The 27,926-nt window shown below is 39.4% G+C and overlaps 2 protein-coding genes across 2 annotated transcripts; both read left to right on the top strand.

Moving 5' to 3' along the window:
• Positions 1–3,391: 3,391 nt before the first annotated feature.
• LOC139709782 (retinol dehydrogenase 11-like) lies at positions 3,392–8,207 on the top strand. The gene is made up of 6 exons (XM_071621744.1): positions 3,392–3,570; positions 4,664–4,903; positions 5,506–5,598; positions 6,140–6,325; positions 7,035–7,141; positions 8,028–8,207. Exons 1-6 carry the CDS (start codon positions 3,417–3,419, stop codon positions 8,205–8,207), a joined length of 960 nt encoding a protein of 319 aa, XP_071477845.1. The 5' UTR covers positions 3,392–3,416.
• A 7,880-nt stretch (positions 8,208–16,087) lies between these two features.
• Positions 16,088–27,926, top strand: LOC139709761 (RNA-binding region-containing protein 3-like). The gene is made up of 12 exons (XM_071621722.1): positions 16,088–16,228; positions 16,894–16,941; positions 18,049–18,164; positions 19,382–19,507; positions 20,195–20,375; positions 20,652–20,767; positions 21,905–22,170; positions 23,261–23,455; positions 24,507–24,601; positions 25,312–25,370; positions 26,468–26,600; positions 27,831–27,926. Exons 1-12 carry the CDS (start codon positions 16,088–16,090, stop codon positions 27,924–27,926), a joined length of 1,572 nt encoding a protein of 523 aa, XP_071477823.1.

The following is a 27,926-nucleotide window of genomic DNA, read 5'->3' as shown; positions in this document are numbered from 1 at the left end:
GTTTGTTTTGTGTTTTTTTTTTTTCATGTTTCTTTTCCCCACGTTATGAGAGAAAAATAAGATATTTTCGTCTTCATAATTTTGCTCCCTCCTTTTTGTTTTTGATCACCAAAACTTGGCTTGAACTACATCTGCTTCAGACTGTACATTATCATAATCAATATTAGGCCTACAATTATTGCTCCTATTATAGTTATTATTATATTATTATTATCATTATCCTTATTATTATTATTATTATTATTATTATTATTATCATTATTATTATTATCATTGTTATTATTTGGGGAGGGGGAGATCATAGTCATCAGGTTTAATAGGCACCCGTGGGAGTAGGGTCTCACGACCTCGTATTTTTTTTTCTTTAATATTTTTCCCATGTTATGGAAGAAAGAAGAATATATACATCACTGCATTCGTCTTCATTTGCTCCCTCTTTTTTTTTGTCACCAAAACTTGGTTTGATAGACCATAGAACCACACATTCTATTTCCACTTGCAATTTTAAAAATAGGCGGTCGGCAAAGCGAGGTTTTCCTCTACGTCCGCTCATCTTATGAATATGTATGATTACAGCAGCTCTGCAGTAAACGAATGGACACAGCTGCGCGTGTAATCTGATATGGAAGGGTACGATCGGCAAATATATTTAGCCGCGTCCTAAACAGTCTGCGTACAATGACATCGGACTTGAGAGCAAACGGCGAGCAAACTAAATGACGTACCTGAGCTGCATATAGTATTCTACAGTTGTGCAAAATACAATTACATAACAACGTTCGTTGTTTTCATTTGGGGACGCCAATAATGGCGAACTGTACGTAAATGCCCTTGTAGTCCATATCACGCACACACAGATTCGTGTAACCATCGTCAATACATTCAGTACACGTAACAGGCGGAGGCAAAGGTACATCACAGAACTATACACACAGTGTAGAGTGTGTATAGAGTTCTGCGAGGTACATTGTGTGTGTGCGTGCGCGTCCGCCGGAAGATGTCAGAGATTTCGCTGCACCATCATCTTTAGTATCCCCCCCAGTGTCTCTGCAAGCTAAAAGATGGAAGATCGAGAAAGCAGGAGGCCAGCGCAGGTTCCGTGAATATTGAAACGCTCGGCTCTTTCGTCACGCACAAAAATGCATTATGCATGTAGCTAATTAATTTTTCTTTTTCGTCCTCGACGTCGACACGGAGGCGGAGAGGGGACGAAACCCACGCCATTCGATGTAGGATACTCTCCTGCGGCCGACGGCACCGGTCGCAGCTGCCCGGAGCCGACGGCTCGGGAGGAGATAGAGAAACCAGCAACGCCGAAATAAAACAGGAAATACATAAGGCCGCGACAACAACAACAACAACTTCGAGTATTATAGTAGTAGACTAGCAGCACCCGTGGAAATCCACGGGTCTGAGGGGTTTTATTTTTTTTTTCTCATAATACGATTTTGCACATTTTTATTGAAGAAATAAAAAGAAAAGTCTTCTCATTCTTTCGTTAATTGTGCTGTCTTCTAAATGACCACCCTTCCCAGAAATTTTATAATACATTTTGTAGTATATGCCAGGCGATCCGGTCCATTGGTAGGGATCATTCCCGCCACTACTTGCTTTTATTATAGAACTTGAGTTTCGAGGGGTTATTTGCACCCGTTGAAGTCCAACAGTTGTCTTGTTGCCCCTCACCCCTCCCCCCCCCCTCACGCACACACACAGTTCCACCTCCGCAGGGCAAAAACATTCAGGGAAAAATTACCAAAAACGCAAATGAGATTCCCCGAAAGTTCTGCCCACAGGTTGTTCCCGTTGAAACGGGAAGAGTTGTAACACTATGACTTCGATTACCCCCTGCTCTTGCATCCACGCGGGCACCCGCGGGAATCCACGGCTGGTCTCAAGGCCTCGGTTTGTTTTGTGTGTTTTTTTTTTCATGTTTCTTTTCCCCACGTTATGAGAGAAAAATAAGATATTTTCGTCTTCATAATTTTGCTCCCTCCTTGTTGTTTTTAATCACCAAAACTTGGCTTGATATATCATATCAATATAGAACTACATCTGCTTCAGATTGTACATTATCATAATTAATATTAGGCCTACAATTATTGCTCCTATTATTGTTATTATTATATCATTATTATCATTATCCTTATCATTATTATTATTATTATTATTATTATTATTATTATTATTATCATCATTGTTATTATTTGGGGAGGGGGAGATCATAGTCATCAGGTTTAATAGGCACCCGTGGGAGTAGGTTCTCACGACCTCGTATTTTTTTCTTTAATATTTTTCCCATGTTATGGAAGAAAGAAGAATATATATACATCACTGCATTCGTCTTCATTTGCTCCCTCTTTTTTTGTCACCAAAACTTGGTTTGATAGACCATAGAACCACACATTCTATTTCCACTTGCAATTTTAAAAATAGGCGGTCGGCAAAGCGAGGTTTTCCTCTACGTCCGCTCATCTTATGAATATGTATGATTACAGCAGCTCTGCAGTAAACGAATGGACACAGCTGCGCGTGTAATCTGATATGTAAGGGTACGATCGGCAAATATATTTAGCCGCGTCCTAAACAGTCTGCGTACAATGACATCGGACTTGAGAGCAAACGGCGAGCAAACTAAATGACGTACCTGAGCTGCATATAGTATTCTGCAGTTGTGCAAAATACAATTACATAACCAACGTTCGTTGTTTTCATTTGGGGACGCCAATAATGGCGAACTGTACGTAAATGCCCTTGTAGTCCATGTCACGCACACACAGATTCGTGAAACCATCGTCAATACATTCAGTACACGTAACAGGCGGAGGCAAAGGTACATCACAGAACTATATACACACAGTGTAGAGTGTGTATAGAGTTCTGCGAGGTACATTGTGTGTGTGCGTGCGCGTCCGCCGGAAGATGTCAGAGATTTCGCTGCACCATCATCTTTAGTATCCCCCAGTGTCTCTGCAAGCTAAAAGATGGAAGATCGAGAAAGCAGGAGGCCAGCGCAGGTTCCGTGAATATTGAAACGCTCGGCTCTTTCGTCACGCACAAAAATGCATTATGCATGTAGCTAATTAATTTTTCTTTTTCGTCCTCGACGTCGACACGGAGGCGGAGAGGGGACGAAACCCACGCCATTCGATGTAGGATACTCTCCTGCGGCCGACGGCACCGGTCGCAACTGCCCGGAGCCGACGGCTCGGGAGGAGATAGAGAAACCAGCAACGCCGAAATAAAACAGGAAATACATAAGGCCGCGACAACAACAACAACTTCGAGTATTATAGTATAGGATGACACGACATTGAAGCAAAATTCTGTGCATTGATGAAGGGATCGTACGATCTCCGAGTATTTACTGCATGTGCTTGGTACACTGTACAAAACCTAACAACCCGCCTGTTAAAATGACTGTCCTGGAGCTTTTACTCCTTTTATTCGTCATCTCAGCGATTATCGTTTCGGCAGTCAGACTTTTCATCAGGGTAACGCAAAGATTTGCAGATGTGGAGAGGTACAGCATGGAAGGAAAGACAGTGCTAATCACTGGAGGAAGCAACGGTGAGTTGTCCGTTTGCCCCGCCGATACTGCCCGCTCAGCTGCTGCCTGTGAGAGGGCCGAGGGCGAGGCCGAGGGTCCACGTCCTGGCGAAGGAGCAAGCCCTCCTACCTCCTAAAATCACAAGACACAACACTGAACTGCGTTGTGTTATGACAGTGTAGTAGATGCAGTGTTGTCATAAACCACGCAGTTTACTCATAATATATGGCGGGAATGTTAGAAAGTTGTTGTTGTTGTTGGTTGTTGTTGTTGTTGTTGTTGTTTGTTTGTTTGTGTGTTGTTGTTGTTGTTGTTGTTTTTTTTTTGGGGGGGGGGGGAGGGGGGAGCCTGGCTATTACGGGTATTAGTATAGCTCAATCAACCCGGCGGCGTGCACAGTGATCTACTCCGGCTCTCTCGTACCCGATTGCGTATGACACAGAGGTTACACTTACAGGAAGCCGATAGCGACTGTGCTGTCTGCACATTAAAATACCATTAATTCAAGACGAAAGTGAATTATTGCAACACCATGTTAGATTCTGTAAAGTATGATGTACAAATCAGAATGTATTGTAAGGAAGGGGCTTGAATACGAGTAACCCTGGGGCGCTCCTTCATACGGTTTTCGTTCGGGCTGGTCGCAGGTAGAATATGAGGTACTATAGTATTGGAGTAACCCCGGGGTGCTCCGTAACACAGTTTTTACTGTGTTCGCTTCGCACAGTCGCAGTTAGTATTGGAGAAGACATCCTGTTGGTTTGGCAGACTTGGCCTCTTTGTCATGTGGCTTGCATTTACCAAAAACATCAAAATTGAAGAGAAAGAATTCCCAGGCCTGGCCTGGAATATCTTTGGATTGAAGATGTATGAGGGGAGTAAGTATGTCCAAACTTTTCCTTCAACTTTATAATCATATTGTAGTTGGAGAACAGTTGTGGGACCCCCCATCCCCCACATAATAAATAGCTGCCACCTTTTTGGTGCACTTTGATGTGTGTAGGATGTTCTGAATCGACGATTATTCACAGTGTGTGTTAATCAGACCATGTGCTAAATCATGCTTGGAAGAAGATATGGTCCTCAAAACTCATCCTTTTTTTATCTCAACAGGTATTGGCAAAGCCACCGCCAAACTTCTTTCACGGAAGAAGGCCAGAGTCATCATCGCCTGCCGTAATGTGGAAAAGGGTCGTGCTGCCGTGGACAAGATTATCGCTGCTACAGGGAACAAGGACGTCCGTGTGAAGAAGCTTGACCTGTCATCCCTCGCATCAGTGCGCTCCTTTGCAAAGGAGCTGAAAGAGGAAGAATCGGCATTGCATGTCTTAATCAACAATGCAGGCATTCTGGGTAGGAGATGCTTTGTCCCATGCATGTTCTAAAATAATATCCCTGAGAGCAAGACAGGAGTGTTGTATTGTGCATGCCAGGAATAGATTGCATCAAACTCGTATTGGGTTACAAATAGTGTGACGCCGAGCAATATAAAGTTTTTGTTTTTTTATCACGTGTTCAAAATCAAGCAAAAGGTAACCAAGATTCACAAGCCTGTCTCTTGTCTAACAGAAACTACGCAATACTACTACTTCTATGTTACCGTAAGTAAATGAGTACAGTGAGAATCATTGACACGAACTTGCAGGCAATATCTGTGTAATTGAAAAGTTAATACCCCAAAAAAAACCCACCTAGTTATCAGTAATCCAAGAAGATCTTATGTGAAACAATCAGGGCATAGTTACTTGTGTATATGACAGAATTTAGGCCACGCTGTCAGTGTTTGTGATTCTCAGTGTGTTGTAAGTTCATATCAGGTGCAACTCTGGTATTGTACACACATAAGTACACTGTACTTACAAACGATTCCCACTCCTCATACAGTAATATGTATGCTTGGTCTGGTTGAGATAAATGGCTTTTGTTCAACATTTTTCTCAATGTTCTTCTTCTAGCACCAGCCAAGAAGACCATCACAGAAGATCATTTAGAGATGACCTATGCAACAAATCACTTTGGCCCATTTTTGCTGACCAATCTCCTCCTAGGTAAATATTTAGCATATTTATAATGTGGCTCCTAGAAGAAGAGGATTCCCTTGCAGTAATAGGAATGGACAATGTTGTGATTAAATCATACCATGTGCAGTTTATCAATGTCATTGATGGATACAGAAACATCCAGTTCTTTCTTGTTAATCTTTGGACATTCTTAATTCAACAAGGCTCACATTTTGTGTCATGCAATGTGGAAGTTTGTTTGTGAATATGTGATTTGAACTTCAATTTCAGCTCTTTTGATCAATACAACTTATTTCAAGAGGGGGGGGGGGTGGGGATTAGTAGGGAAGGAATGTAATTAATTTATGTACCACAGGTAGTTATAAGTGTATGTATTTGTTTGAAATACATGTATATCATTTCAGCACTTGGCAAGATTCTTATACTGTATACTTTTAGCTGGATGATGAAGTGTGAATGATTCTCCAGATTGATTTTTTAAAATGTAATTCAAAGTTTCAGATTTTATTCTTTTGAAAATACTCCAAGGGATGTTGCATCACTTAATGATTGCCTTTCCTGCCTTTAGAACTCTTACAGAAGTCTGCTCCAAGTCGCATCATCAATGTCAGCTCTGTAGTATATGCCATGGGACGCATCGAGTTTGATAATCTGTGTGCCGAGAGGAGCTATAGCAGCTACTCGCTTTATGGCCACACAAAGCTAGCCAACATCCTGTTTACCAGAGAGCTCAGCAAGCGTCTTGAGGGCACAGGTAACTTTCTCTGTTTCATTGTTCCATCGTCAAAATGCCTTTCCCAGATTGCAAGCTCTACTCTGATGTTCTGAACACGGTGTGGTGTAGGTTCCCCCCAGTGACGAAGGTTATGCCTACAGAGCTGTTGTCATGATTTTCTTTTTTCCCTTGGGGGGGGGGGGGGGGGAGGTGTGCTGAATGGATGTAAGGTTGACTTTATGGTACTTGATCATGGACTGAATAATTAATCCGAAGCGAATCAACAAAGCTAAATTTAAAACAGAGCAAGCATTTTAGCATACCTGACAGTTTCACCTACTATGTATGCTTCTTCAGAAATGTGGTGTGGATGACATTGCAAATGTGCATTCCCTATGATGAGGATTGTTGTGGTAGAATGATAAATCTGTTAAGGTTTGCGAGAATTAATGCAGCGTCATCATATGGTAATTTATGTGCCATGCTAAGCCATACATCATTGTGCAATTCATACCATAGTTGAGGATTTTATGAATTTAGTGTCTCATTCTTTCATAGATATTTATACCTGATCTGAAATGGAACCACATGCTCAGATATTTCAAACAATAGTGAACTTTATCATTTGAGAAGGAAGACAATTGAAGAGAAGTTTGATGTTCAAGGCAATAGCTGTACAGCAGAAAGTAAGAAGAGTGCTCTGTGTATAAAAGCTTATATATAGGCTAACTGTACACATTCCTTTCAGGAGTAACTGCAAACTGCCTTCACCCTGGTACTGTGAGGACTTCATTGCTAAACTACAGGCCAGAACTCAAGCTTATATCTTTCATCTTTGGCTCTCTCTTCTGGAAGGTAAGAGGAAGCTGGATATAATGAGGCATTTTACGGAGTTGTTACATCTCGTCTAATTTCTTACAAACTCGACAGATAAAAAGCAAGTTTGGTGGCATGATCAGTTCAATTTATTTGTGCTCAAAACTACAGTCATGGAGTCGATGGCTTTCAGTTATGTGTCTCTGCCCAAAAGATGACAGTGTGAATTAAATTGAAATGTGTTAATTACAAGTTGAAGGGACTTCCCACATAATTATCTCATTGTGGCATAGCATTTTATTCATAGACTAATTGTGGACACCAGAATGTCTCTGGCATCTTTCATTTGGCATCATGCCAGCAAAGTAAGGGAGTGATTACAGATACTACTTTGTATTGCTGCGCAAAGATATAGTTTGTCTACAGATACTGAAGCTGTATACCACTATCTGCTGGTCTACCAAACGTCCTGCATTCAAGTTGATCCAATATCTTTAAATTTTTGAAAATGTTAAAATGAGAGCACATACCCCTAATGTACGTATCAGGTTGTTGATGGTACTCTCTAACAATGTAAGAAGATAAAACAGGACCTTCCTCGATAGCAGGCTTCATAGTAGGGAATTTTGTGTGTGAGAACTACTACTCCCAACCATATCTTATTGATAACTGTGCTCTGTTTGTCACTCAGCAGTGTTTCTGACCCTAACAATTAGGCGTAGAGATGAGATAAGGCTCCTCACCGTCACTGTATGATTTAATGTATGACAATGTTTGTGCCTTGGCCCTAATTTTCATTAGGGCCAAGGTAAGGGAGGAATTCACTAAATGTCAACATACCTTTTGGTAATACATAGCTAAGTATGTTGCAACAAAAATGCTACGGGATGTAAAGAGTGATGTCTGTCATTCCTTCTCCTTGCAGGATCCGGAGGTTGGAGCTCAGACATCTCTCTACCTTGCCGTCTCGGATGATGTTAAAGACCTCTCTGGCTGTTACTTTGACAACTGTCGAGCCGTCGTGCCCTCTGCTAGGGCAAGGGATGATGGGATTGCTCGCAAACTCTGGGAGACGAGTGAAAAGCTAACAGGACTGTATCGATGATGCATAGATGCATAGATAGACCCTGTTATCAGAACAGGGTGTGGTCTCCAGCCTCGTCAGAATGTCCTGTCACCTTGACAACTGTGGAGTCTGCCATGGGTGGTGTAATCAATTGAGAGACGGTGCATGGGATATTGGACAAGCCTCATGTAGTTGCCTTTCTCTTTACACAGTGGTACAATGAGAAATTGTGTGCTCTGGACTATTTGTCTCAGAGTGATAAATCACAATTCCATTATCAAAAATTCCATGACAGACCATCAGCAGTAGCTGCCATCCTTTCCGTGTTGTGTTCTGAAAAGGGCATGGATAATGTTCCAGTGTTAAGTCATGCTCCACATTTCAGTTTTTGATAATTCAAACTTTAGTAATAAATTATGATGTATGAAACAATGGATGAGCCTATTGTATGACTAATTTATTTGAGTAGAACTATGTATTGTTACACTTGTGTGTGTACATGTACAATGTATATGAATAATTGCTATATATTCCGGGTTTTTAGGTCTTTACCGTAACACGTTTCCCATATTTTATATATATATATATATATATGTATGTATATATGTATGTGTATATAAATATATATATATATATATGTATGTATATATGTATGTGTATATAAATATATATATATATATATATATGTATATATGTATGTGTATATATATATATATATACATGTATATATATACTGAAAGAAATTAGACTTTATATATGCAAGCAACAATGAGGCACCGCGCACGTTTGGGACCCAGGGAACTATCTCTCGCACTACATGTATATACATGTATATATATATATATATATATATGTGTGTGTGTGTGTGTGTGTGTATATTTACATGGATGCATAGATATACAGATACACACATATGTACTCATGCATAAATACAGTGAGTTCTGAGATGATTACAATCATTATAATTATGATGCCTCAGACAGAATGCTTATGAACTTGAATGATTTTGTTTATTTGTTAAGATTCTCTCAGTTCCTAAAAATTGGAAACCAATGTGTGAAACTGCTCGTGGCAAAAAGCCAACATGAATAGATGAGAAATCTTAGAAATTACAAAATACATAACATAAACAGAGCTTCCTCAACCCTCCTAAACAGTAGAGTATAGTGACTACCCGAACATACCAAAATACATGTAAATACTAAACATGGAATCGAAAAGTCTATGCAGCACAAGAAATAAGCATTCTATGGTAATGACGTAAAGATCAAAGCATAAAGGCAAAATTGCATAATGTCAGCAATTTACAAAGGGCAAATATATAAAGCACATTAAAAAAAAAAGACTCGGAAGTTTGTAAGTCCACGTAAAGGGAACTTCTCTCGGATATGATAAAAACAAGATCAACATTCTCATGAAGAAATTAAAATCTAAAGATTAAAAAAGAACTTCATAATCCAACGGAGCAACTGTAAACAAAGCAGATGCATGCTCGACAGTCTCATGGACCGATAGGGGATGAGGAACTTTGCGCTGTGGGAAGCTGGTGTGACGTGGCGGATGTCTGTAGGTTTGTCTCGCTCTCGTCATGGCTCTCGATGGAAAGTTTGTTCCCAGCGTTGTCGCAGAAGGACCGGTTAGGACACTGCTCGACCTGTTTTAATTGCAAATGGATCAAACCTGCCCTTAGTGCAACTGTAGAAAACCATATCTGGTGGTGACGTTGCCATCGGGTTTTTTTTTTTTTAATTATTATTATCTTTACGTGTGTTTCACGTTTATCACCAATAAAACAATATACGTAGCAACTCGATGATTGTCTCGTTCCTTATAAGTGATTTATGATTCTAACTTCCCATATTTTCACTTTAGAGGAACGGAAACGCATGAAAGCTCTTTGCACTATTCCCCTGCATTGCAGAAAATTGTAAAACACTTTGAGGAAGAAACCTTACATTCCTCTGTCATTAGCTCTATCGATTGTGGGCTGGTGATTGTCAGAGAGACGTTAATTCCTGTTCGTCTTCAGTGACGTGTAAGCCGTTCTGCGTCTGAAGAGATCATTAAGAGAATAGCACAAACCTGATTATTCTGTTGATGTTGATGATCTGAGGACTCGTCGGTACGGACATCACCTGCCGACCGGACTTCATTCCTGGATGGCTCCAGCTGCTTTGACATCTCGTCGTGGTTGTTCGGGGCCAACTCAGGAGTGGTTTGCGACGTGACAGCATGGGCGCATCCCGATATCGATGTCGAGGAGTTGATTAGAGGACTAGCCTGTGAAACGCTCATAGGCGTCCTGGGAAGTGGTGATTGCGCTGGTAGAGGCGACGGCTGAATCCTTCCATTCGGTGTCCTGGCGAAGAGCAGGTGTGGTGGAACTGGTGGCGGAAACGGGATTGGTTTCCCAGCCGCCAACAACTCTCTAGCAAGGCTCTCGATGCTCTTCAGTTCTTTCAATGTGAAAGCACGTGGCGGAGACATTGCCGAATTGGTGTGAAAAAATGCACAGGCAATGCCACTGGGCGGTGTAATGTACTCCTTTGGACCAGCTGGAATGTTAGCATTCGGGTACTGGAATGAAGTCGGCACTGCTGCGTGGTTTCTCTTAGTGGAAGTTGTCACATTGCAAACGGGAGTGGATACAAATTTGTCTGCGATATCAAATCTCGAGTCTTCTGGACATCGTCTGTCATGGAGACAGTTCATATCGCCCCTTATTGGTTTCGCGATCGCAATCTCTTTGCCTAGCTCGTTCACGGCATCCACCAGGACTTCGACGTTTGGACTGCGTTTTGCAAGCGTGAGGTCAGCGTGGTCGGTATGAGTGTAGAAAGGTTGGACATTCATCTGCATATTATAGCTGGATGTATCGTCATCCTGTAAAATGGAGTAATAATTTTGCTTCAATATTTCCATCAGACCTCAATCATTATAAGAGCGTTATAATAAGTGAATGAATTGTTAGTTCGATTTGAATGACTCTGTCACTCGTGAGTTTCAGTGGACAAAGTACCATTGTTGTTGTTTTTTTTATGGGAAGGATATCACAAACATACGATCAACCTGAACGATTGTTGTCAAAGCCATAATCAACGGCTAATCACATAACACTGAAACAAAACAAAACACGAAGTTATTGATTACAATCCATATGTGACTCTTCTCGTTAAAAAGAAAAAAATGAGTAAAAAAAAAACACAGGTTGCTGAAAACAGACATCGCCTTGTAAAGCTCCCATTATCCATTAAAGTCCGATGTCAAATTTCAGAATTTAAGCTATGACTGAGTATGATAAAGAAGCAGAAACCTGAAGGAAACTAAATCTAAAGACGCGTTAAGATTTTGCTTTGTTAATTGTTCTTAAACACAATATTTTGAGGAACAGTTTTATTCTCAGAACATTCTCCTTCTCAACTGCCGAGATTAAACATTTCTTTCCTTCAAGAACTTGGGGCTTCCAAACGAGTTGCAGCTGGTCATGTTCATCATGATTATGTTAGACATGCATAAAGAGCACACTGTATAGTCTGCGCGTTCAAACATATTTCAGTAGATCCAAATCAGGTGTAGATAGGAGGTCTGCGGCACATCTTACCTGAGAATAATCATCTGTATCTTGAGTTAGTCTGTGAAGAGACATAAATCCAACAAGCGGTATTCATTATCTCATCTCATCACTTATCAACAAAATCCTTGACCAAGAACAAACGTATATAATCATCATAAATTCCTCATATCATTTCTACCTTGTATTAAAACGCGTCATCATAAAGAAAATGGATTGAACGAGTATGTCTGAATTTAGTTTAAGCTACAGACGTGATATGCAACATCCTAATACATGTGATAAAACAAAGCGCCATGAAAGATAGAGTGTATTGTAAAGCTCAGGGTGAGAAATGTAAGTTGATACATCATGCTACGTTTCCTTACGTCATAAAGACAATTTTAAACTGGGCGGATACGTTAATCTTCTCTCAATACTGAAATTGTAGTTCAAGAATTACTCCTGATCCACTATTACTGTTGTCATAACACACAGGACAAGGGGAGACGTAATGAAACAGACTCTTGTGTTTTGTTTCTATGATTGTTTCAAAGCTATTATACAACTTGAGAGGTATATTACATATTATATGTTTCATTGTTCATCAAACATAGGCAACATACTGTAGCTCATCGTCACACTTGCAGTGAGAGAAAGTGTATGATAGCGAGATAAATAATCTATCATGGGATTCTTACCCAGACATAACAGCACGTGCCAGAATTATTGAGTAACCAGCCAGCACTTTTGAAGGTTGATATCTTTTGCTCCAATGTTCAGCTGTGAAGTCAACACAGAAATTTGTAAGATGAAAGTGGGAAGTATCAAACATGATACGGATACCGATTGTTGAACAGCAAGTTCGCAGTGTTGCCGAGTGCTCGCGCAACAATGACCCATTCAAATTACACGATGAAATAAAACCTCCTGGTTGAATTATACGTAAAATAAATAATTTAAACGAAAGGGATGGGACATGGGACATACACACTGTATCTATCTGCAATTCTCACAAACAAGTTGGGAAATCTGAGTTCGATTGCTTATTTCTCCCTTCTCTTAGTGATAATCAATGCATGCTTGTCAGTATCACAAAAATGAATCTATTACATTTCTGAAATTATACCCTATATCATGGCTCGACACTAACTTTTTTGTTTGGTGGCCCGATGGGGCCACCAAAATCCTAAATTTCAAATTTTTGGTGGCCCGAGAGAAAAATTTGGTGTCCCGAAAAAAACAACAATAAAAAACATTAAAAGTCCCTTTTTTTTAATGAGTCAAATATTTAAGATTTATGATAGTAAGAATTAGAAGTTGGACATAATATCTACTCATCAATAAACTTCAACAAACTTGCAACACTCACTCTCAGGCATTCATTCAGTCCTTTTCATCCATCCTTTGAACGAATATAATTGCTAATTTCCGGCGCAAAAAGTTACGAATTTATTGACATACTTTTCAAAAAATTTTGGTGGCCCGAGGCGGGCCACCAAATTTGCCCTTTTTTGAAATTTGGTGGCCCGACTTTCATTTTTGGTGGCCCCGGGCCACCGGGCCACTGTTAGTGTCGAGCCCTGCCTATATACTTGTAATGATAATGCCATTAGAAGGAAAAGTGCATTAAACTATTGGATAAGGTCTAAACTAAAAAGTTGCATAATGAAAACCAGTGGCAATGAAGATTCGATAAAGAACATGTCCTTTTGTATATTGTCATCTCTTTTGTTCTCAGCTGGTCAGCTATGACTGTGAGTGTCAATTAAATGTATTACATGAAGAACAGTTCCTCATATTTCTTCCACTCGTTTCAATGAGGTCTTTTTGATATCTTTATCCATATTAATCGTAGGTTCAAAGTATGATAAACAGAACACAGAAAATGAATAAAAAGTGAAAATCGCATCTCAAACTGATCGTGACCATAGTCCACTAAATGCGTTAGTGTCATCCATCAGTGGACGTAATTGTTTAATACATAGATTCAGTAGATCCCTAAAAAAAGTGCGAGTTTCTTCCTAATCGAGAAAAGGAAATAATTATTTTGTTGCTATTGTTGGTCGCAAAATCACTATCAACTTCCGAAATGAGGGATTGTTGACAATACTAGCGTTGTTTGTCATCAAGATAGGATATCTTCTTCAGAAAGTATTGGTTTCCCGCCCATCTTGATGATTTCTTCTTTTTTTTCGAAGTTGTTAACAAGAGTTCATGTGAGTAGAGATTCACTTTACTGTCGTTGATCATCCGAATTCTCCCCATAAACTGAATGAAATGTTTAGTGATTTGGCTTGAAATAAAGTATACGAAGTTGGCCGGGAAAACCTATATAAGGCCTCAAGTGCAAACATAGGTCCTACATGTCGTCAGAGAGTTAAACGTGGCATGCATAGGCCTACTATGAAAAAAGGAAAGCGATATACTAGCCAAAATGTAATGTTCACATCAGTGAACGAAGATTTCTGATGTACAGTATTATGCCTGGATACAGAAACACATCTGTACCAAACTACCAAGACAGTGTGAAGATCCCCTGATATTGCATTGGAAATATTGAAGCAGATTATACTTACTTTGTCGTCGACAACATAACTTTGACATAGTATATCGTCGCTCAAGTTTTGTGAGAGAATTCCCCATTTTAACTTATTTCCCTTGGTATCAACAACTTTGCTAGACGGAGTAGGCTCTACATTCATAAGATCATGAATAACAGCTGTGTTCTCAGCGCTATAGCTACGTGTTTGACTTTCTAGTTGAGACGGACAACAGACATGGCGCGGCTGGCAACGCGTAACATTTTGTTACGTCATAACACCATGATTGGTCGTGCTTGATTGGTTGAAAGTTGTGCGTCTGATATAAAGAGCCGCCCACTGCCCTGCGTATGAGATACCCGGTAGATTGACGAGTGAGGTAGAAAATGGTCGTGATGTCGATGTGTATTGTTCCAAGAGATAATCGCTTTGGTATTGTCACACCGCTGCTATAGACTGTTCGAATGCCATTATACGCGATGACCAAAAAAGGTGACATGGAGAGAATGAAACTGTAACACGTTCAGAGCATCATTTTTGTGGAAGATAGGTATGACAGCTATAGGCCTATAGCATGTAGGATAGCATACAACATGATACCTACCAGCCACAACATCTGGGAATTCATAGAGAGGTGCGACGGAAGGGACTTTTCGAATACAACGGCGCTGACAAAATGGGAAAGAGACGGCCGGACACGCAACGAGATAAGTGTCACTACTTTCATACGAGTTTGGATAATATTCGTCAGCAATCTCGGGCCCAACTATTTACCGTCCGTATGATTATGAAGGACAAGTACTGTTCGTTGATGGAAATGACAAACGCAATCCATTTAGCAGTTCTGAATTTTGAAAGCTTTTATCTAATGTTTTCGTCTCCCTAAATCTCTAGTTGGGAGCTTTCCAAAACTGTGCGGATGCCAGAATGTAACAACGTATGGAAATGCGAAAAGCCCAGAGAATCTTCAATTTCAAATTCCCTTGTTTCGCTTTAATCGCTCCATAATGAAACTTACATGTATATCATTCACAAATTCAATATTTTTCTCTCAGATATGCAGAAAAGTGAAAATTAGATATGCTGAGTAAACTCTTACCCGACCATACCAAGCACTCTTAATAGAATAAAGCTCTTGAAGACAACTACCAGAGGAAAATATGTCGGATTGCACTAGTATCTTGAACTGACAACCGTATGTTTTGTACCGATAATCACTTTAATGTCACTTTACAGAAATGAGGAGTATTTCTTCTTTTCAAAGTTTTTTTTTTTAAGTTTAAAAGTAGAAATTTTGACCAAATTTTTACCCGACTTCACAAAATTAATTTCCATCTAAAACCCAGTTTTGCACGAATGAAAGTAAAATCATGGCGGATTCTACGTTTACAGTACAATTAACATTGCAATATTTACAGACTCTTTTCTCAGGCATGCCACATTATTACAATCTCTAAAAGGTCGTTCGGATCAGTGTCGACCAAGGTTTTTCACACATTCGACGTGCCTTTATTGATTCTTCATATCCCCCTGGGGAACCTGTCTTCTTCTTCTTCTTCTTCTTCTTCTTCTTCTTCTTCTTCTTCTTCTTCTTCTTCTTCTTCTTCTTCTTCCTCCTCTTCTTCTTCTTCTTCCTCTTCTTCTTCTCCTCCTCCTCCTCCTTGTTTGTCAGTTGTTTTCTTTCTTTCTTCCTTTCTTTCTTTTTTTTTTTTCTTTCATTCTTTCTTTCTTTATGTTGTTGTGTGATGTTGCTCGTTTTGAGGATACCATCATCTGGTCGCGGGCTGTGCAAACTCGGAGACAAGCTAGTAGATTCTCGTTCAAATATGGCCTCCGATCGCAACTTTCAAAGCAATGTTCTCATAGTTAGACATTTGCCAATGTCATTAAATGCGTCGGATAAAGAGGAATTGTTGAAGCACTTTGGTGCAGTGAGTGTGAAATGCATGGCAGATCGAGGACGAATGGTAAGCTTTTCGTGCGGTCGGTCTTCGTTGGTGTAGTCCCACATCTTTATTTTTATGTTTCCTTGCACACATTTTGTTCAAGGAGCTGTGGCCTCCCCTGTGCATTGATGTCTGTAAAGACTGTGGTATGGAAGGCTGTAGAACTCTATCAAAATTATAAATTTATGGTATTTAATTTGTTTACATTTGTAAATTTTCGGTGCTACCTCAGCTCGACTAGAAAACTTGAATTTATAGTTGGAGACTCAAAAGTGATAAGACAAAGCTAGTCTACAACTATTATTGACCGAAAGATCGGTCTGTAACTGGTCGTCGGGGAAATGTTCTGCGGAGACGTCTGGCTTCACGGATCCCCTCCTTCTACGGAGGAGAGCGATAACGGCAAAAAATAAAAGACTCCTCCGGACAGACGGATCTTTCTGTCTGCAACTAATAATACAACAAGTCCAGTTCTCTTTTCTCAGGCCCTAAATTATTTTTATCTTCATGCAGCGGTGTCTTCATGTAACCCTTAGAAATTCGAATCTAGCTTAGGGCCTAACTTGTTATTACTGTTAGGCCCTAACATTGTTACTTCCCCGACGTTTCTAGACTAGCCTACAATGTAGGCCTAAGATTAGATTTAATTCAATATTTTACTATTTTCACTTTTTTTTTTGTTGCAGAAACACACAGCCTTTGCCACATTCACAGATCATGATGCTGCAACACAGGTGACGTGAGACCCATCATTGATTTAATTTTCTTACATTGTGCTTGTTTGTCTTTTTTTTTTAATTTGAACCATATTTTTGTTTAGATTTTTTTAATCTTTATTTTTTTTTTCCTGGTACTGCTGACTTCAGTGACGTGAGGTACCAGTGCAGTGGTGCACGGTTTTTAAAACATTTTGAACAAAGAATGCAGTGTGAACACCGCCCCCCCCCCCAAAAAAAAAGAAAAAAAAAAAGAAAAAAAAAAGAAAAGATAAATGAATAAAATGAAATAAAGAGAAAAAAACCTAAACAAAAACAAAACAAAAATATGGTGCAAAAAAAAAAGACAAACATTTTGATGTATTTAGCAGAGGTAACAGACAAGAGGAGGTATTTGAAGAACTGAATTAGTGGATTAGGCTGACACAACTTCAGCAGGGAGAGCATTCCAGTGACAGACCACAGTAAATAATCATACTTCTCGAACTCAAAGATGACAGGTGTCAGAAATTTTCTAAAACTCTTTATATTTTGATTTAAAAAATATCTGTGGGTAAAGTTGTGCATAAGGCTTTTTTTTTTTTATGCCTCCGCCAACGAAGTGGCCGGAGGCATTATTTCTTCAAGTTTTGAGTGACAACCGCACAGACAGCAATGTATTGATAAAGGTGGAACAGTGTACATTAAGCATACATGATCCTGTCACAAAGTTGTTTGCACAGTATCTAGGTAGGCTAAATGTACATCTGTGTAAGATGATGTTGTCTTCTCTTCGTCTCGTTGGTAGTCTGCTTCCATCAACCTTGTAGATTCTTGCAGAACTTGGTACAGTGTGTGTTGTAAGGGTAGGGTGCATGTACCAATAATTTACAGGGTGCAAGTAAAAACTGCCTCGAAATTAGCTGCTGCTGCCTTCTGTCAGCAGGAGAAGAAGACGGCTAAGGAGACAGTGCTGCATTGTATTTCCCCCTGTGATACATGGGTCAATGCAATGTAGTTCTTGGTGTTATTCCTCTCAGGATTACACAGTTGTTTGTAGATTTTGATTTGCAATCAACAGAACTTTCAACTGATCCGCTGGGGTGTTGCAATATTGTAAACATTCAATATTCTCTCATTTTGCAGGCCTTGCACCGCCTCCATCAACTAGATGTACTTGGGCAATCCCTGACTGTAGAGTATGCAAAAACAAGGAGACAGGTTGCTTTGGCCACACCAGACCTGAGCAGCAGGTCATCATGGTAAGACAACTTTGCTTTTATGTGTCTGTACAGTGGATTCCCGTTATAACAAAGTCCTCGGGACTGGCAATTTTCTTTTGTTATATCGAAATTTAGTTATAACCTAACAAATAAACAATAAAAATAATATAGTGGATAATGTTGCAGCCTGGATTTTTACTTCGTTGTAACCGGAATTTCGTTATAACCGTGTTTGTTATACCGGGAGTGCACTGTAATTGCATATACTTCCAGTGAATGTGACAGTAAATAAAAAAGAGAAAAACTGTCTTTTATAATTGGGATGTGGAGCTTGTCAGAAATGGAAGCACTGTTTTCAAAACAAAGAAGCAAAAAAAAAAAAAAAAGAAGGAAAAATCCAAACTGAAAAGACTGAAATTATTGAGATATACAATACCATACTAAAACAGAAGAAGAAGAAAAAATTCAACTCTCAGTTTTCAAGTTAATGTACGGAAAATGTACTGTTCTGGATTTGTACATGTTAGCACAGTTGATTGTTGTGGATCAGCCATGGAAGCCCGTCATGACTATTGCAAAAATTATGAATAATGTCTGACTATGATTCCATTGTAAGTTTGGCAACTCGTTTCAATTTGGCAACTGTATTCAGAGTAGAAATTTCATTTCTCAAACAATGCATAAATCATGTGCACTTGACTTCAAAAATGTTATCACTGATACAATTCTCTTGGAGGAAGTTGCATTGTCTGCCTTCATATAACAAAGTCAGATTTTTTCATGTGACGTGACAAAAGCCATTGTCACACTGTTGTCTTTTTCTTTTCTCATTTTGTTTGTGTGTAAATGAATCAGCAATGTTCCAACCTCTTGGTTCGGTGAGAGCAGACTTAAAAGACGTCATGAAGACCATTTAGTCACATTGACCATGAACCCAGAGTTTTAGTTTCCTGTTCTTAGCAGCACGCCTAGGCCCACCTCTTACAGCCAAGCAGCAGACTTGGCACTACATTACAGTGCCAGATAATCCTGGGTTTTTGGATGGAAAAGAAGCCAGCGCGTAACTTTTGGCTGTTTTCTTACTGATGAGAGCTACAGGTCTTGTACGGACCATCAACTAAGCTACAATTCTAAATTGTTGAAAGTTACTGTCCAAAATGGGTATTGTATGCTCGTTCATTAAAGCTGATACTACTACATGCCCAAGCATAAGCCATTTCATTCATTGACTTTCTTCATTTGTTTTTAATCCCAAGCTCTCTCCAAGGTTCAGTAGAGGACAGAAAAGGTAAAATAGCAGAAAAGGAAACCAAGTCTTTTAATGCAGAGGAGCTACACAGACAGCGGGCAGTCAAGAAGATGGGACTTTCTCCTGATTTAGGGTGAGTAAGTTAAGAGATATTGAAGGGGTACAGTGGACTACCCTTATAATGAGGTTCTGGGGACTGGCAGTTTTCTTTCATTACATTGAAATTACGTTATAACCGAACAAATAAACAATAAAGACACATAGTGTGGATAACGTTGCGGCGTGAATTTTTACTTTGTTGTAACCTGAATTTCGTCATAACGGGGGTGCACTGTATTTGCCCCACAGAAACAAACAAACAACGGTATGAATGGGGATCATGGCAACATTGAACATGTAGCAATGAATTGTTGAATATATGAAGTAAATTAAGCTTTTAAAAATGTGTCCTTATAGGTATTCACAAGCAAAATTCATAGACCTTTCTATGACAGCAACATTCAAAAAATTTAAACCAGAAAAGTGATATGAAATCATCAGTTCATTCATTTGAACATGTAGTTAAGATATCAGATTAAGAAGCAATTTTTTTCTTTTGTTCTACCATGCTCATATTTGAACTGGAGATGAACAGAACAGAGAAGTGAAACTTTGCAGTTTTCAAACACTGAAACACATGAGACAGCAGGCAGGTTACACTTGTAGGAGAGTGATTTGCATGAAAATAATGACCGTAATAGCAGTAGGCATGATCTTTGTAAGAATTATTGTGGCCAACTTTTTTTTTAATGTATCTCAATACTTCTACTCTTTGTTTTAGTATCTCTCATCCCATCAACCCGAGACTCAAGTACCACTACCCGCCTCCGACCGTCAGTATCCTGAGTAATATCGTCAATGCTCTTGCCTCCGTTCCCAAGTTCTATGTGCAGACACTCCACCTCATGAATAAGATGAATCTCCCAGCCCCGTTCGGACCCCTTACTCCAGCTCCACCCTTGGTGAGGTCTTGTCCCATTTTTTTTTTTTTTTTTTTTTTGTCTACTCTCCTTTGGTTACTCCTGAATTTGTTTTTGTTTTTGTTTTGTTGTTGTTTGTTTTCATTTTGCACTGAATATCAGGAAGAGGAACGTCAGCTCTTTACATCATATTTCACAACACCTGTTTCCAGGCAGCAATATGAAATAGAATATCTTTGTCACATGATTGCATTTGTGCTGCTAATTCAGACTTAAAAGCAGATGTTATTATCTCCCACATCTTCGACAAACTTGCAGGACGATGATGAGGTGATTGCCCCTCCAGAACCTGAAGATGCCACCCCCGTGGAAATGGAAGTAGCCAGCTCTAGCGAGGAATCAGAACTGGAGAGTGATGAGGAGACAAGAGAACAGTATGTCATGGAATGCGATGTCTAAGATGTCATTACAGTGCACTCCCGTTATAACGGACATGGTTATAACGAAATTCCGGTTACAACGAAGCAAAAATTCAGACTGGAACATTATCAACTCTATGTATTTTTATTGTTTATTTGTTCGGTTACAACGAAATTTCGATATAACGAAAGGAAACTGCCGGTCCCGCGGACTTTGTTATAATGGGAGTCCACTGTACTTTTAGACAGGGCTGCACACTAACCTATTTTTCCTACTGGTCTTCTGCTTTTTTTCAACTGGCCCCGACAATGTAATTTCTGTTATTTTACCTGTTATTTCGGACCAGTAGACTTAGCAGTCCCCAAAAAATTGCTTGTCCGACAGTGATTTTTACCTGTCTTGGACCGTCGGACCAGTGCCAGTGTGCAGCATTGTTTTAGGAGATATATAAAAGAAGAAACTGGGATACAAGAGGTTTTGTCTCTCAGAATGCCACATTGACTTGTGTAGAATGGGATCTGTGGAAAGATTTACCCACACGAAAGAATTGAGCATGAAATCGAGACAATCTGGCTGATTCTGTAATTGCAAGATACAACATGAAGAGAGTTACACATTGGCATGACAGTCAATGATGTACATGATGTGAACACCACTAATTTTTCAATGTGCTTAGAAAAATCTATGAAACCATGCAATATCACATGATGATATAGAAATATATTATAGTGCACAAAACTAGGTTGTATACATGCTACATTGAGAATCATCCATCCTGCTTTTTTTTGTAACCAGGATAAGAGCTGTAAGAGGGTTCTTCCTTTGAGTCAGTCAATATATTTTCTTCTTGTTCTTTATTCTCTGCACATTTGCCATTTCAAATGAATAGTCATATTGCCTTTCCTGTATGTGGCTGTTGTACTGAAGAAACGGAAGTGATATTTGTAGCATCAATACTTCTATGCATTCTTGACAATGTAAGGAACAGTCTGAATGTGGTGATTACCAATACACTTGTAGTTGCAATATTTTGTATCTGTTATAGTCTCTTTATTCTCGTGGCCACTTGCTAGCTTCATTTTTGTAGTTCTGGCAATGTAATGACCCTTTATTTGTACCTTTCTGCTTTCTGAAAAACTTCATTCTTCTAGAGCACGGAAGGTAGCAGAGCAATTGGGGCACGCTGTGAAGAGACCCCTGAAGAAAAAGGTTGTAGGTCAGCAGCGCAAGAGGCCACGCCTCCAAGACATGATCGCCCAGGCTGCAGCCAAGTCGGTTGTCAGTGGTGCAGCCCCAGGGGGCGGGGCCCTTCCCAGGGGAGAGGTGTTTGACCCGGCAGAGACGGCCCTGGGGAAGAAGGCTGAAATCCGATTGGCTGAAAGCATCACTGTGGCTGTGGAGAGGCAGATACAGCAAGGTAAAGGTTGTGTGTGTGTGTGTGTGTGTGTGTGTGTGTGTGTGTTTTGTGATCTTTCTTCACTCATTGATGCACCACTAAATATTAAATGGAATTTAAATGTAGGTCTTAACTGTTGAATGTAACCGTGATTTCAGCTACAGAAACAATTTTCCAAACACCAATGCTTATTGTAAAAGGTTGTAGCTTTGATGAAGTCGTTGGAAGTCCATGAGTTCATGAACAAGATGTCAATAAGGTGTGTTTCCCCATGCTGAGCTGTGGCCATTGCCTGTGCAGAAGTTCACCTCACTGTGACATGCCTTTGCTCATCTGCTCACAATATGCATCATGTGCAGACAGCCAGCCAGATAGTGATTTCAGTAACCAAAAAGGGTAAAATTTGGTGATTTTTGGACACCCTTGCCGACAAAATTTTAGCCCGGTAACCAAATCAGAATTTGATGATTTTTGGTATTTTTTGGTGATTTTGAGACCAATGAAAAATAGCCAAAATAAATGAAAACAAAAATGCATTTTGCCCAAAGTTCTCCCATTATACCTGGGCCCTGTTTCATAAAGCTGTTCATAAAGTTATGAACAACTTACGACCGACTGGTGATCACTTCTGATGTGCTATACTTGTCAGAATTTCCATAATTTAGCACAAGAGCTGATCACCAGTTGCTTCTAAGTTGTTCGTAACTTTACAAACAGCTTTATGAAACACCCCCAGGTACATTTACATTGCAATTTCCTGTAGAAATATAACATGTGCTGAGTGCATATTTTGTCACTCACCACACACACGCACACACACGCACACAAACACTCACATGCCGAGTGTTATCCATACACATCGTACACGTTTTGCACTTAGTGTGTGTGACTACGGCGTGTTGTGCAGTAAATTGCAACAAGACTCGCGCAATGCAGTCATGTGTGAGTGTTAGATAGCAATTTATTGACATCATTTTATCTTGGAATTGAAGCCTTAACTACCTTTTTCCAAATTTGATGATGTTTTTGATGATTTTTGGTGATTTTTTTTTTTCACATGCCTTTTGGTGAATTTGTTCTGTCTGGACCTGGTAATGCTTGGTTGGTGCAGACAGCCAGCCAACACCAACCAGTCAGGAAGAGGAGCAGACAGGTGCCTTTGGTACGTTCCAGCCCACCAAGCTACCCGTCGACGCTAAGGCGGACGAGAAGGAGGACGAGGATGAGGACGAAGACGATGACGGGCCGGAGTCGTCAGAATTCATCACGAGGGAGCAGCTGAAAAAGAAGAAGCTGTCCAAGGATGGTAAATGTCCCTCATTGGTCTTTCCTTTTAGTCAACAGAATGTATAACAAAGATGTGCATCTTCTCTCCTTTTGTTATCATTTTTTTATAAAAGTACAGTTCGACCTCAATTATCGGCCTCCTTTTATCCGGAAATCTCCATTATCCGGACGAGTTCACGCAGTGAAGGACTTTTTTTTCATCCAAAAATTGAGAAAAAACAGTGACTTTAAACTCAATTAAAATTTCTACAAAACTCACACAATTTACCTACAATATTCCCGACAGAACTAACATAAATTCATACCACATTATCATCGTAAAAGTAAGCAGTCATCACGACCGTTGCGGGGTACGCTGCCTGCCTAGCTGCCAGTGCACTGGGACGGCAGCTTGGACGGCAGCTATACATTAACATTGTGTCTCCCATATCCGGCCAATTCGCTTATCCGGATGAGCGCTGGTCCTGACATGGCCGGATAATCGAGGTTGAACTGTACAATATTAATGTATTTCTTTCCTCCTTAGTGATCTTTGTTATTCTATGTATGAAAAGATGGCTCATTTAACGTCAATAATGAAATTGTCTAATTAGTGTAAGTGTGGAAGATTTTGCGTATTTTAGCTCGACATGATACTAGCTAAGAAAATAAAAACGTGCAATTTTTTTTTACTTATTTTTTTTTATTTATGATTTTCTTCACACTCGCTAGTTCTCTAGCGTGAGTGAATTTTCTGTCATTATGCAGACACACACACACACTCACACACACACACGCACACGTATGAGGGAGGCACTGCTGACAAAGCTTACAAAATGTGCAGAGAAAATTGTGACTTTTGGTGGGTTCTACAATACCCATGAAATACACGAAAATTAATGTACTGCCAAAAACAAACAAAAAAAGAAATTAAAAATCTGCGTTTACAGTAAAAGTGCATTAATAATGGATTGCTATGTTCATTGTATGCTGTTAGTGTATTTGTGTATAGGAAAGTGTTTGTATTACAGTATGTGTATTTCTCTGTGCTACAGCTCAAATTTTAACATTCTATCCCATGCTTTTCACAGAAATGAAGCACATTTCAGTCTTCAAAAACTACAGCTCTGGTGACCCTACTACAAGGCTTTACATCAAAAACCTGGCCAAGCAAGTGGAAGAAAAGGTAATCATTTCATAAACTGTCACTATTCACTGGCATGTAATGGACTTGTACATATGTGTTGGTGATTTACAATGTTCTAATTTCATTTAATCATGATTTAATTACAATATAAGGGCATAGCAGTGAGGAGAAACTAATAGTTATACTGTGTTTGTCGCAGTGGATTCATGCTGGATTGAGACTTATGAGCTAAAAATATGCATTCATTGAAACTCAACTTATAGGGCCAAAGAAATTCGGATTTGTGTTTGCATGTTTGTTTGTCTGTTTTTCTTGTTTTCTATCTGTTTACATATGCTTTGACTTATATTACCATTACTTCATAATGTAGACCACTGTCTCCGGGTTTATTTTTGGGTGGCTTTAAGAAGGAAGATATTTTGTTGTTGAGATGACTGATGTAGTAAATTTAAAGAAAACATGACATGCAATTGTAAGGAATATATTTCCATTGTATGATAGTTTGTGTGTGTGTTTTTTTCTTTGTCTTTGAAGGGGGAATGGTAGAAATATGTAGCTCAATATAATGCCTGCATAAAATTCACTTTAGTTACTTCTCATGGAAATAATATGGAAAATTTTACAGTTGTTGGAATAGTGCATGCTAAGAAATATTTCTAGTTTGTATGGCTGAAGAGAAGGGTATTAAATGACAATTTTTGTGTGAATTTATGAATGTATGTTTTGTCTCATGTTCGGCGGTCCCACAGGATTTGAAATTCATTTATGGAAGATATATTGACTGGTCATCACCAATGGACAAGGACATGTAAGTATGCATTGCCAGTGTGTTTGGTGTGTGATAAGGTTTTGCGATGTGCTGTTGTTGGTGTGGATCTATGTTTTCACATAGCCAACAAAGGATAGATTGTTTTCAAGGCTGTACCTTCTGAATGTACATTCCTCTGTGTGTTGGTCATCAGCTGTAGCAATAGTTTATTAATTTCATTTTCATCAAATTTGATTTATTCTGCAGTTTTATTTTTTGTGAGATATTCGTGACTAAATTTGTGGCAGTACACACATAGGGGAAAATACGTTATTGTACTTGCAGAAAACGTGCATTTAAACCTCATGTATGTACATATCCCCTGTCATTTGAAAAAGAAATTTCAGCCATTACCTCTGAGGACAAGATGTTATTATTTAATCTCTGTGAATGCCATTTTGAACTTTTCTTTGCATGGCATATAAAGTATGTCTTTAAATAGGAGAAAGATGAATCAAATACCCTATGATTATATGTGTGCATATACAATATGTATGTGTGTATATATATATATATATATAATATATATATGGATGGATATGTAGATTAATGTATGTGTGATTGTCATACACTGTATGTATGTTTGGATGTATGTATGTATGCAGGGCTCGACACTAACGGTGGCCCGGTGGCCCGGGGCCACCAAAAATGAAAGTCGGGCCACCAAATTTCAAAAAAGGGCAAATTTGGTGGCCCGCCTCGGGCCACCAAAATTTTTTGAAAAGTGTGTCAATAAATTCGTAACTTTTTGCGCCGGAAATGCATAAATACATGCAGTGAGTGTGCGACTTATTTTTTAAAAATGGACTTTTATCAATGTTTTTTTTTTTTCGGGCCACCAAATTTTTCTCTCGGGCCACCAAAAATTTGAAATTGATGATTTTGGTGGCCCCATCGGGCCACCGAAAAATAAAGTTAGTGTCGAGCCCTGATGTATGTATGTGTGTATTTATAAATGTGTCTGTTCCTGATGGATACAAGGTTCAGTGAGCATCTGTCTCCACCAACAGTTATTGGTATCAGGAGTACATTGTTATAGGAGTGTGTTGAGGCAATGTAAGAAGTACGACCCATCTCCCATTTCCTTGTTCTTCCAGGTTCAACATACAGCTGATGAAGCAGGGGCGCATGAAGGGGCAAGCCTTTGTGGGTCTCCCCAGTGAGTTGGCCGCCCAGAAGGCCTTGAGAGACACCAACGGATTTGTCCTGCACGACAAGCCCATTGTGGTCGTATCCTTTCATTCCTCAACACCACCAATCTTTGTCTCTCCCTTTGCAGATTAGTTTAACCCTATTCTAACCGGGGGGGGTCGACGTTTTGACGTTTCGCACCACGATTTCGCAACGCGCAAAGATGTTGCCGCGTCGTTTCACGACTTTTTTCATTGAAGTCTCCCGCATATTTTGAGACCAAATTTGCGACGTCCGGGTACACCATTTTGAAGTTATGTAATGTTTTACATATGCATGTCAACCAAAAACCAGCTCAAATTCATGATATCGTGTGCAAATCCAATGCAAATTGTGTTTTTTGGTTAAATTGATATAAATTAGATTATTTCAACTTTTAACCATTGAAATTAATCAATTCTAGTGTCGATAAGCCTGAAAAAGTGCCTGCAACAAATTTTGGCAAAAAATTAATAGAAAACGAAAGGTCGAGAAAACAATAAAATACATAAGAAATTAACAAAACAATAAAAATCAAAAGAAATTGATTTCGATTGTGCTAATTTTTTACACGAAAATTGTTTGATGTGTCTTGAGGAATTCTGACACAAAAATTTAGCAATCCTCCAGTCTTTTTAATGGAGTTATAGGTGAAAATATGATTTCATGCACAAATTTGCATAATTAATTTATTAAAAATAGAAAGGCAATATTTTTCTATTGTATGACTGTGTAATCTTGTAGTTGACATCCAGCTCTATCTTCAGGCAAAATTTCGCGGCGATCGCGCAATCGGCGGCCGAGATCTGAAGGGGGGGGGGGGGGTCAAATTGACCCCCCCCAGTAAAAACTTGGTCTCAAATAGCCCAGTTAGAATAGGGTTAACCCTCGTCAAACAAACTTTCCTTTGTCTATGACACTTATATGTAGACAGATTAATCTTACTGTGTGAGTGCAAAGTGAATGATTAATGAAGTGTTTAAAAAAAAGGCAGTCATATGACCAAAATGACTAATTTTAGGCTAATAAACGCACCGTGTGAAATTATTCACTAGCATTGATGTCGTAATACATATCTCATTATTGCATCCAACTTAACTCAAATTCTATCCCCAAATATGGTCGAGTTTTTTTCTTACTATTCTATCACTGCCTCTGATCTAGACAAGTCACTTTAAGATTTTCATTCTCCGTTATCAAAAAGTAGGATGGTAAAGTCACTGTTCTGTTGAATCGTTGTATCCATGTCTGGTGATATTAAGATTCCTTAACCAGTGTGCATTCATCCAGAGCTTTGCTCGGTCTGCCAAGCCAAAGGAGAAGGAGGATGCCAAGGACGCCAAGAAGCCTGCTGCCAAGAGACCGAGAGACGCCAGGAGAATATGA

The sequence above is a fragment of the Diadema antillarum genome, unplaced genomic scaffold, assembly GCF_040938485.1.
Source record: "Diadema antillarum isolate AM-2024a unplaced genomic scaffold, OU_Dant_1.0 seq00001469_RagTag, whole genome shotgun sequence".
Classification (NCBI taxonomy): Eukaryota; Metazoa; Echinodermata; class Echinoidea; order Diadematoida; family Diadematidae; genus Diadema; species Diadema antillarum.
The sequence above is the reverse complement of the archived record's forward strand: the minus strand, read 5'-3'. Positions and strand labels throughout refer to the sequence as shown.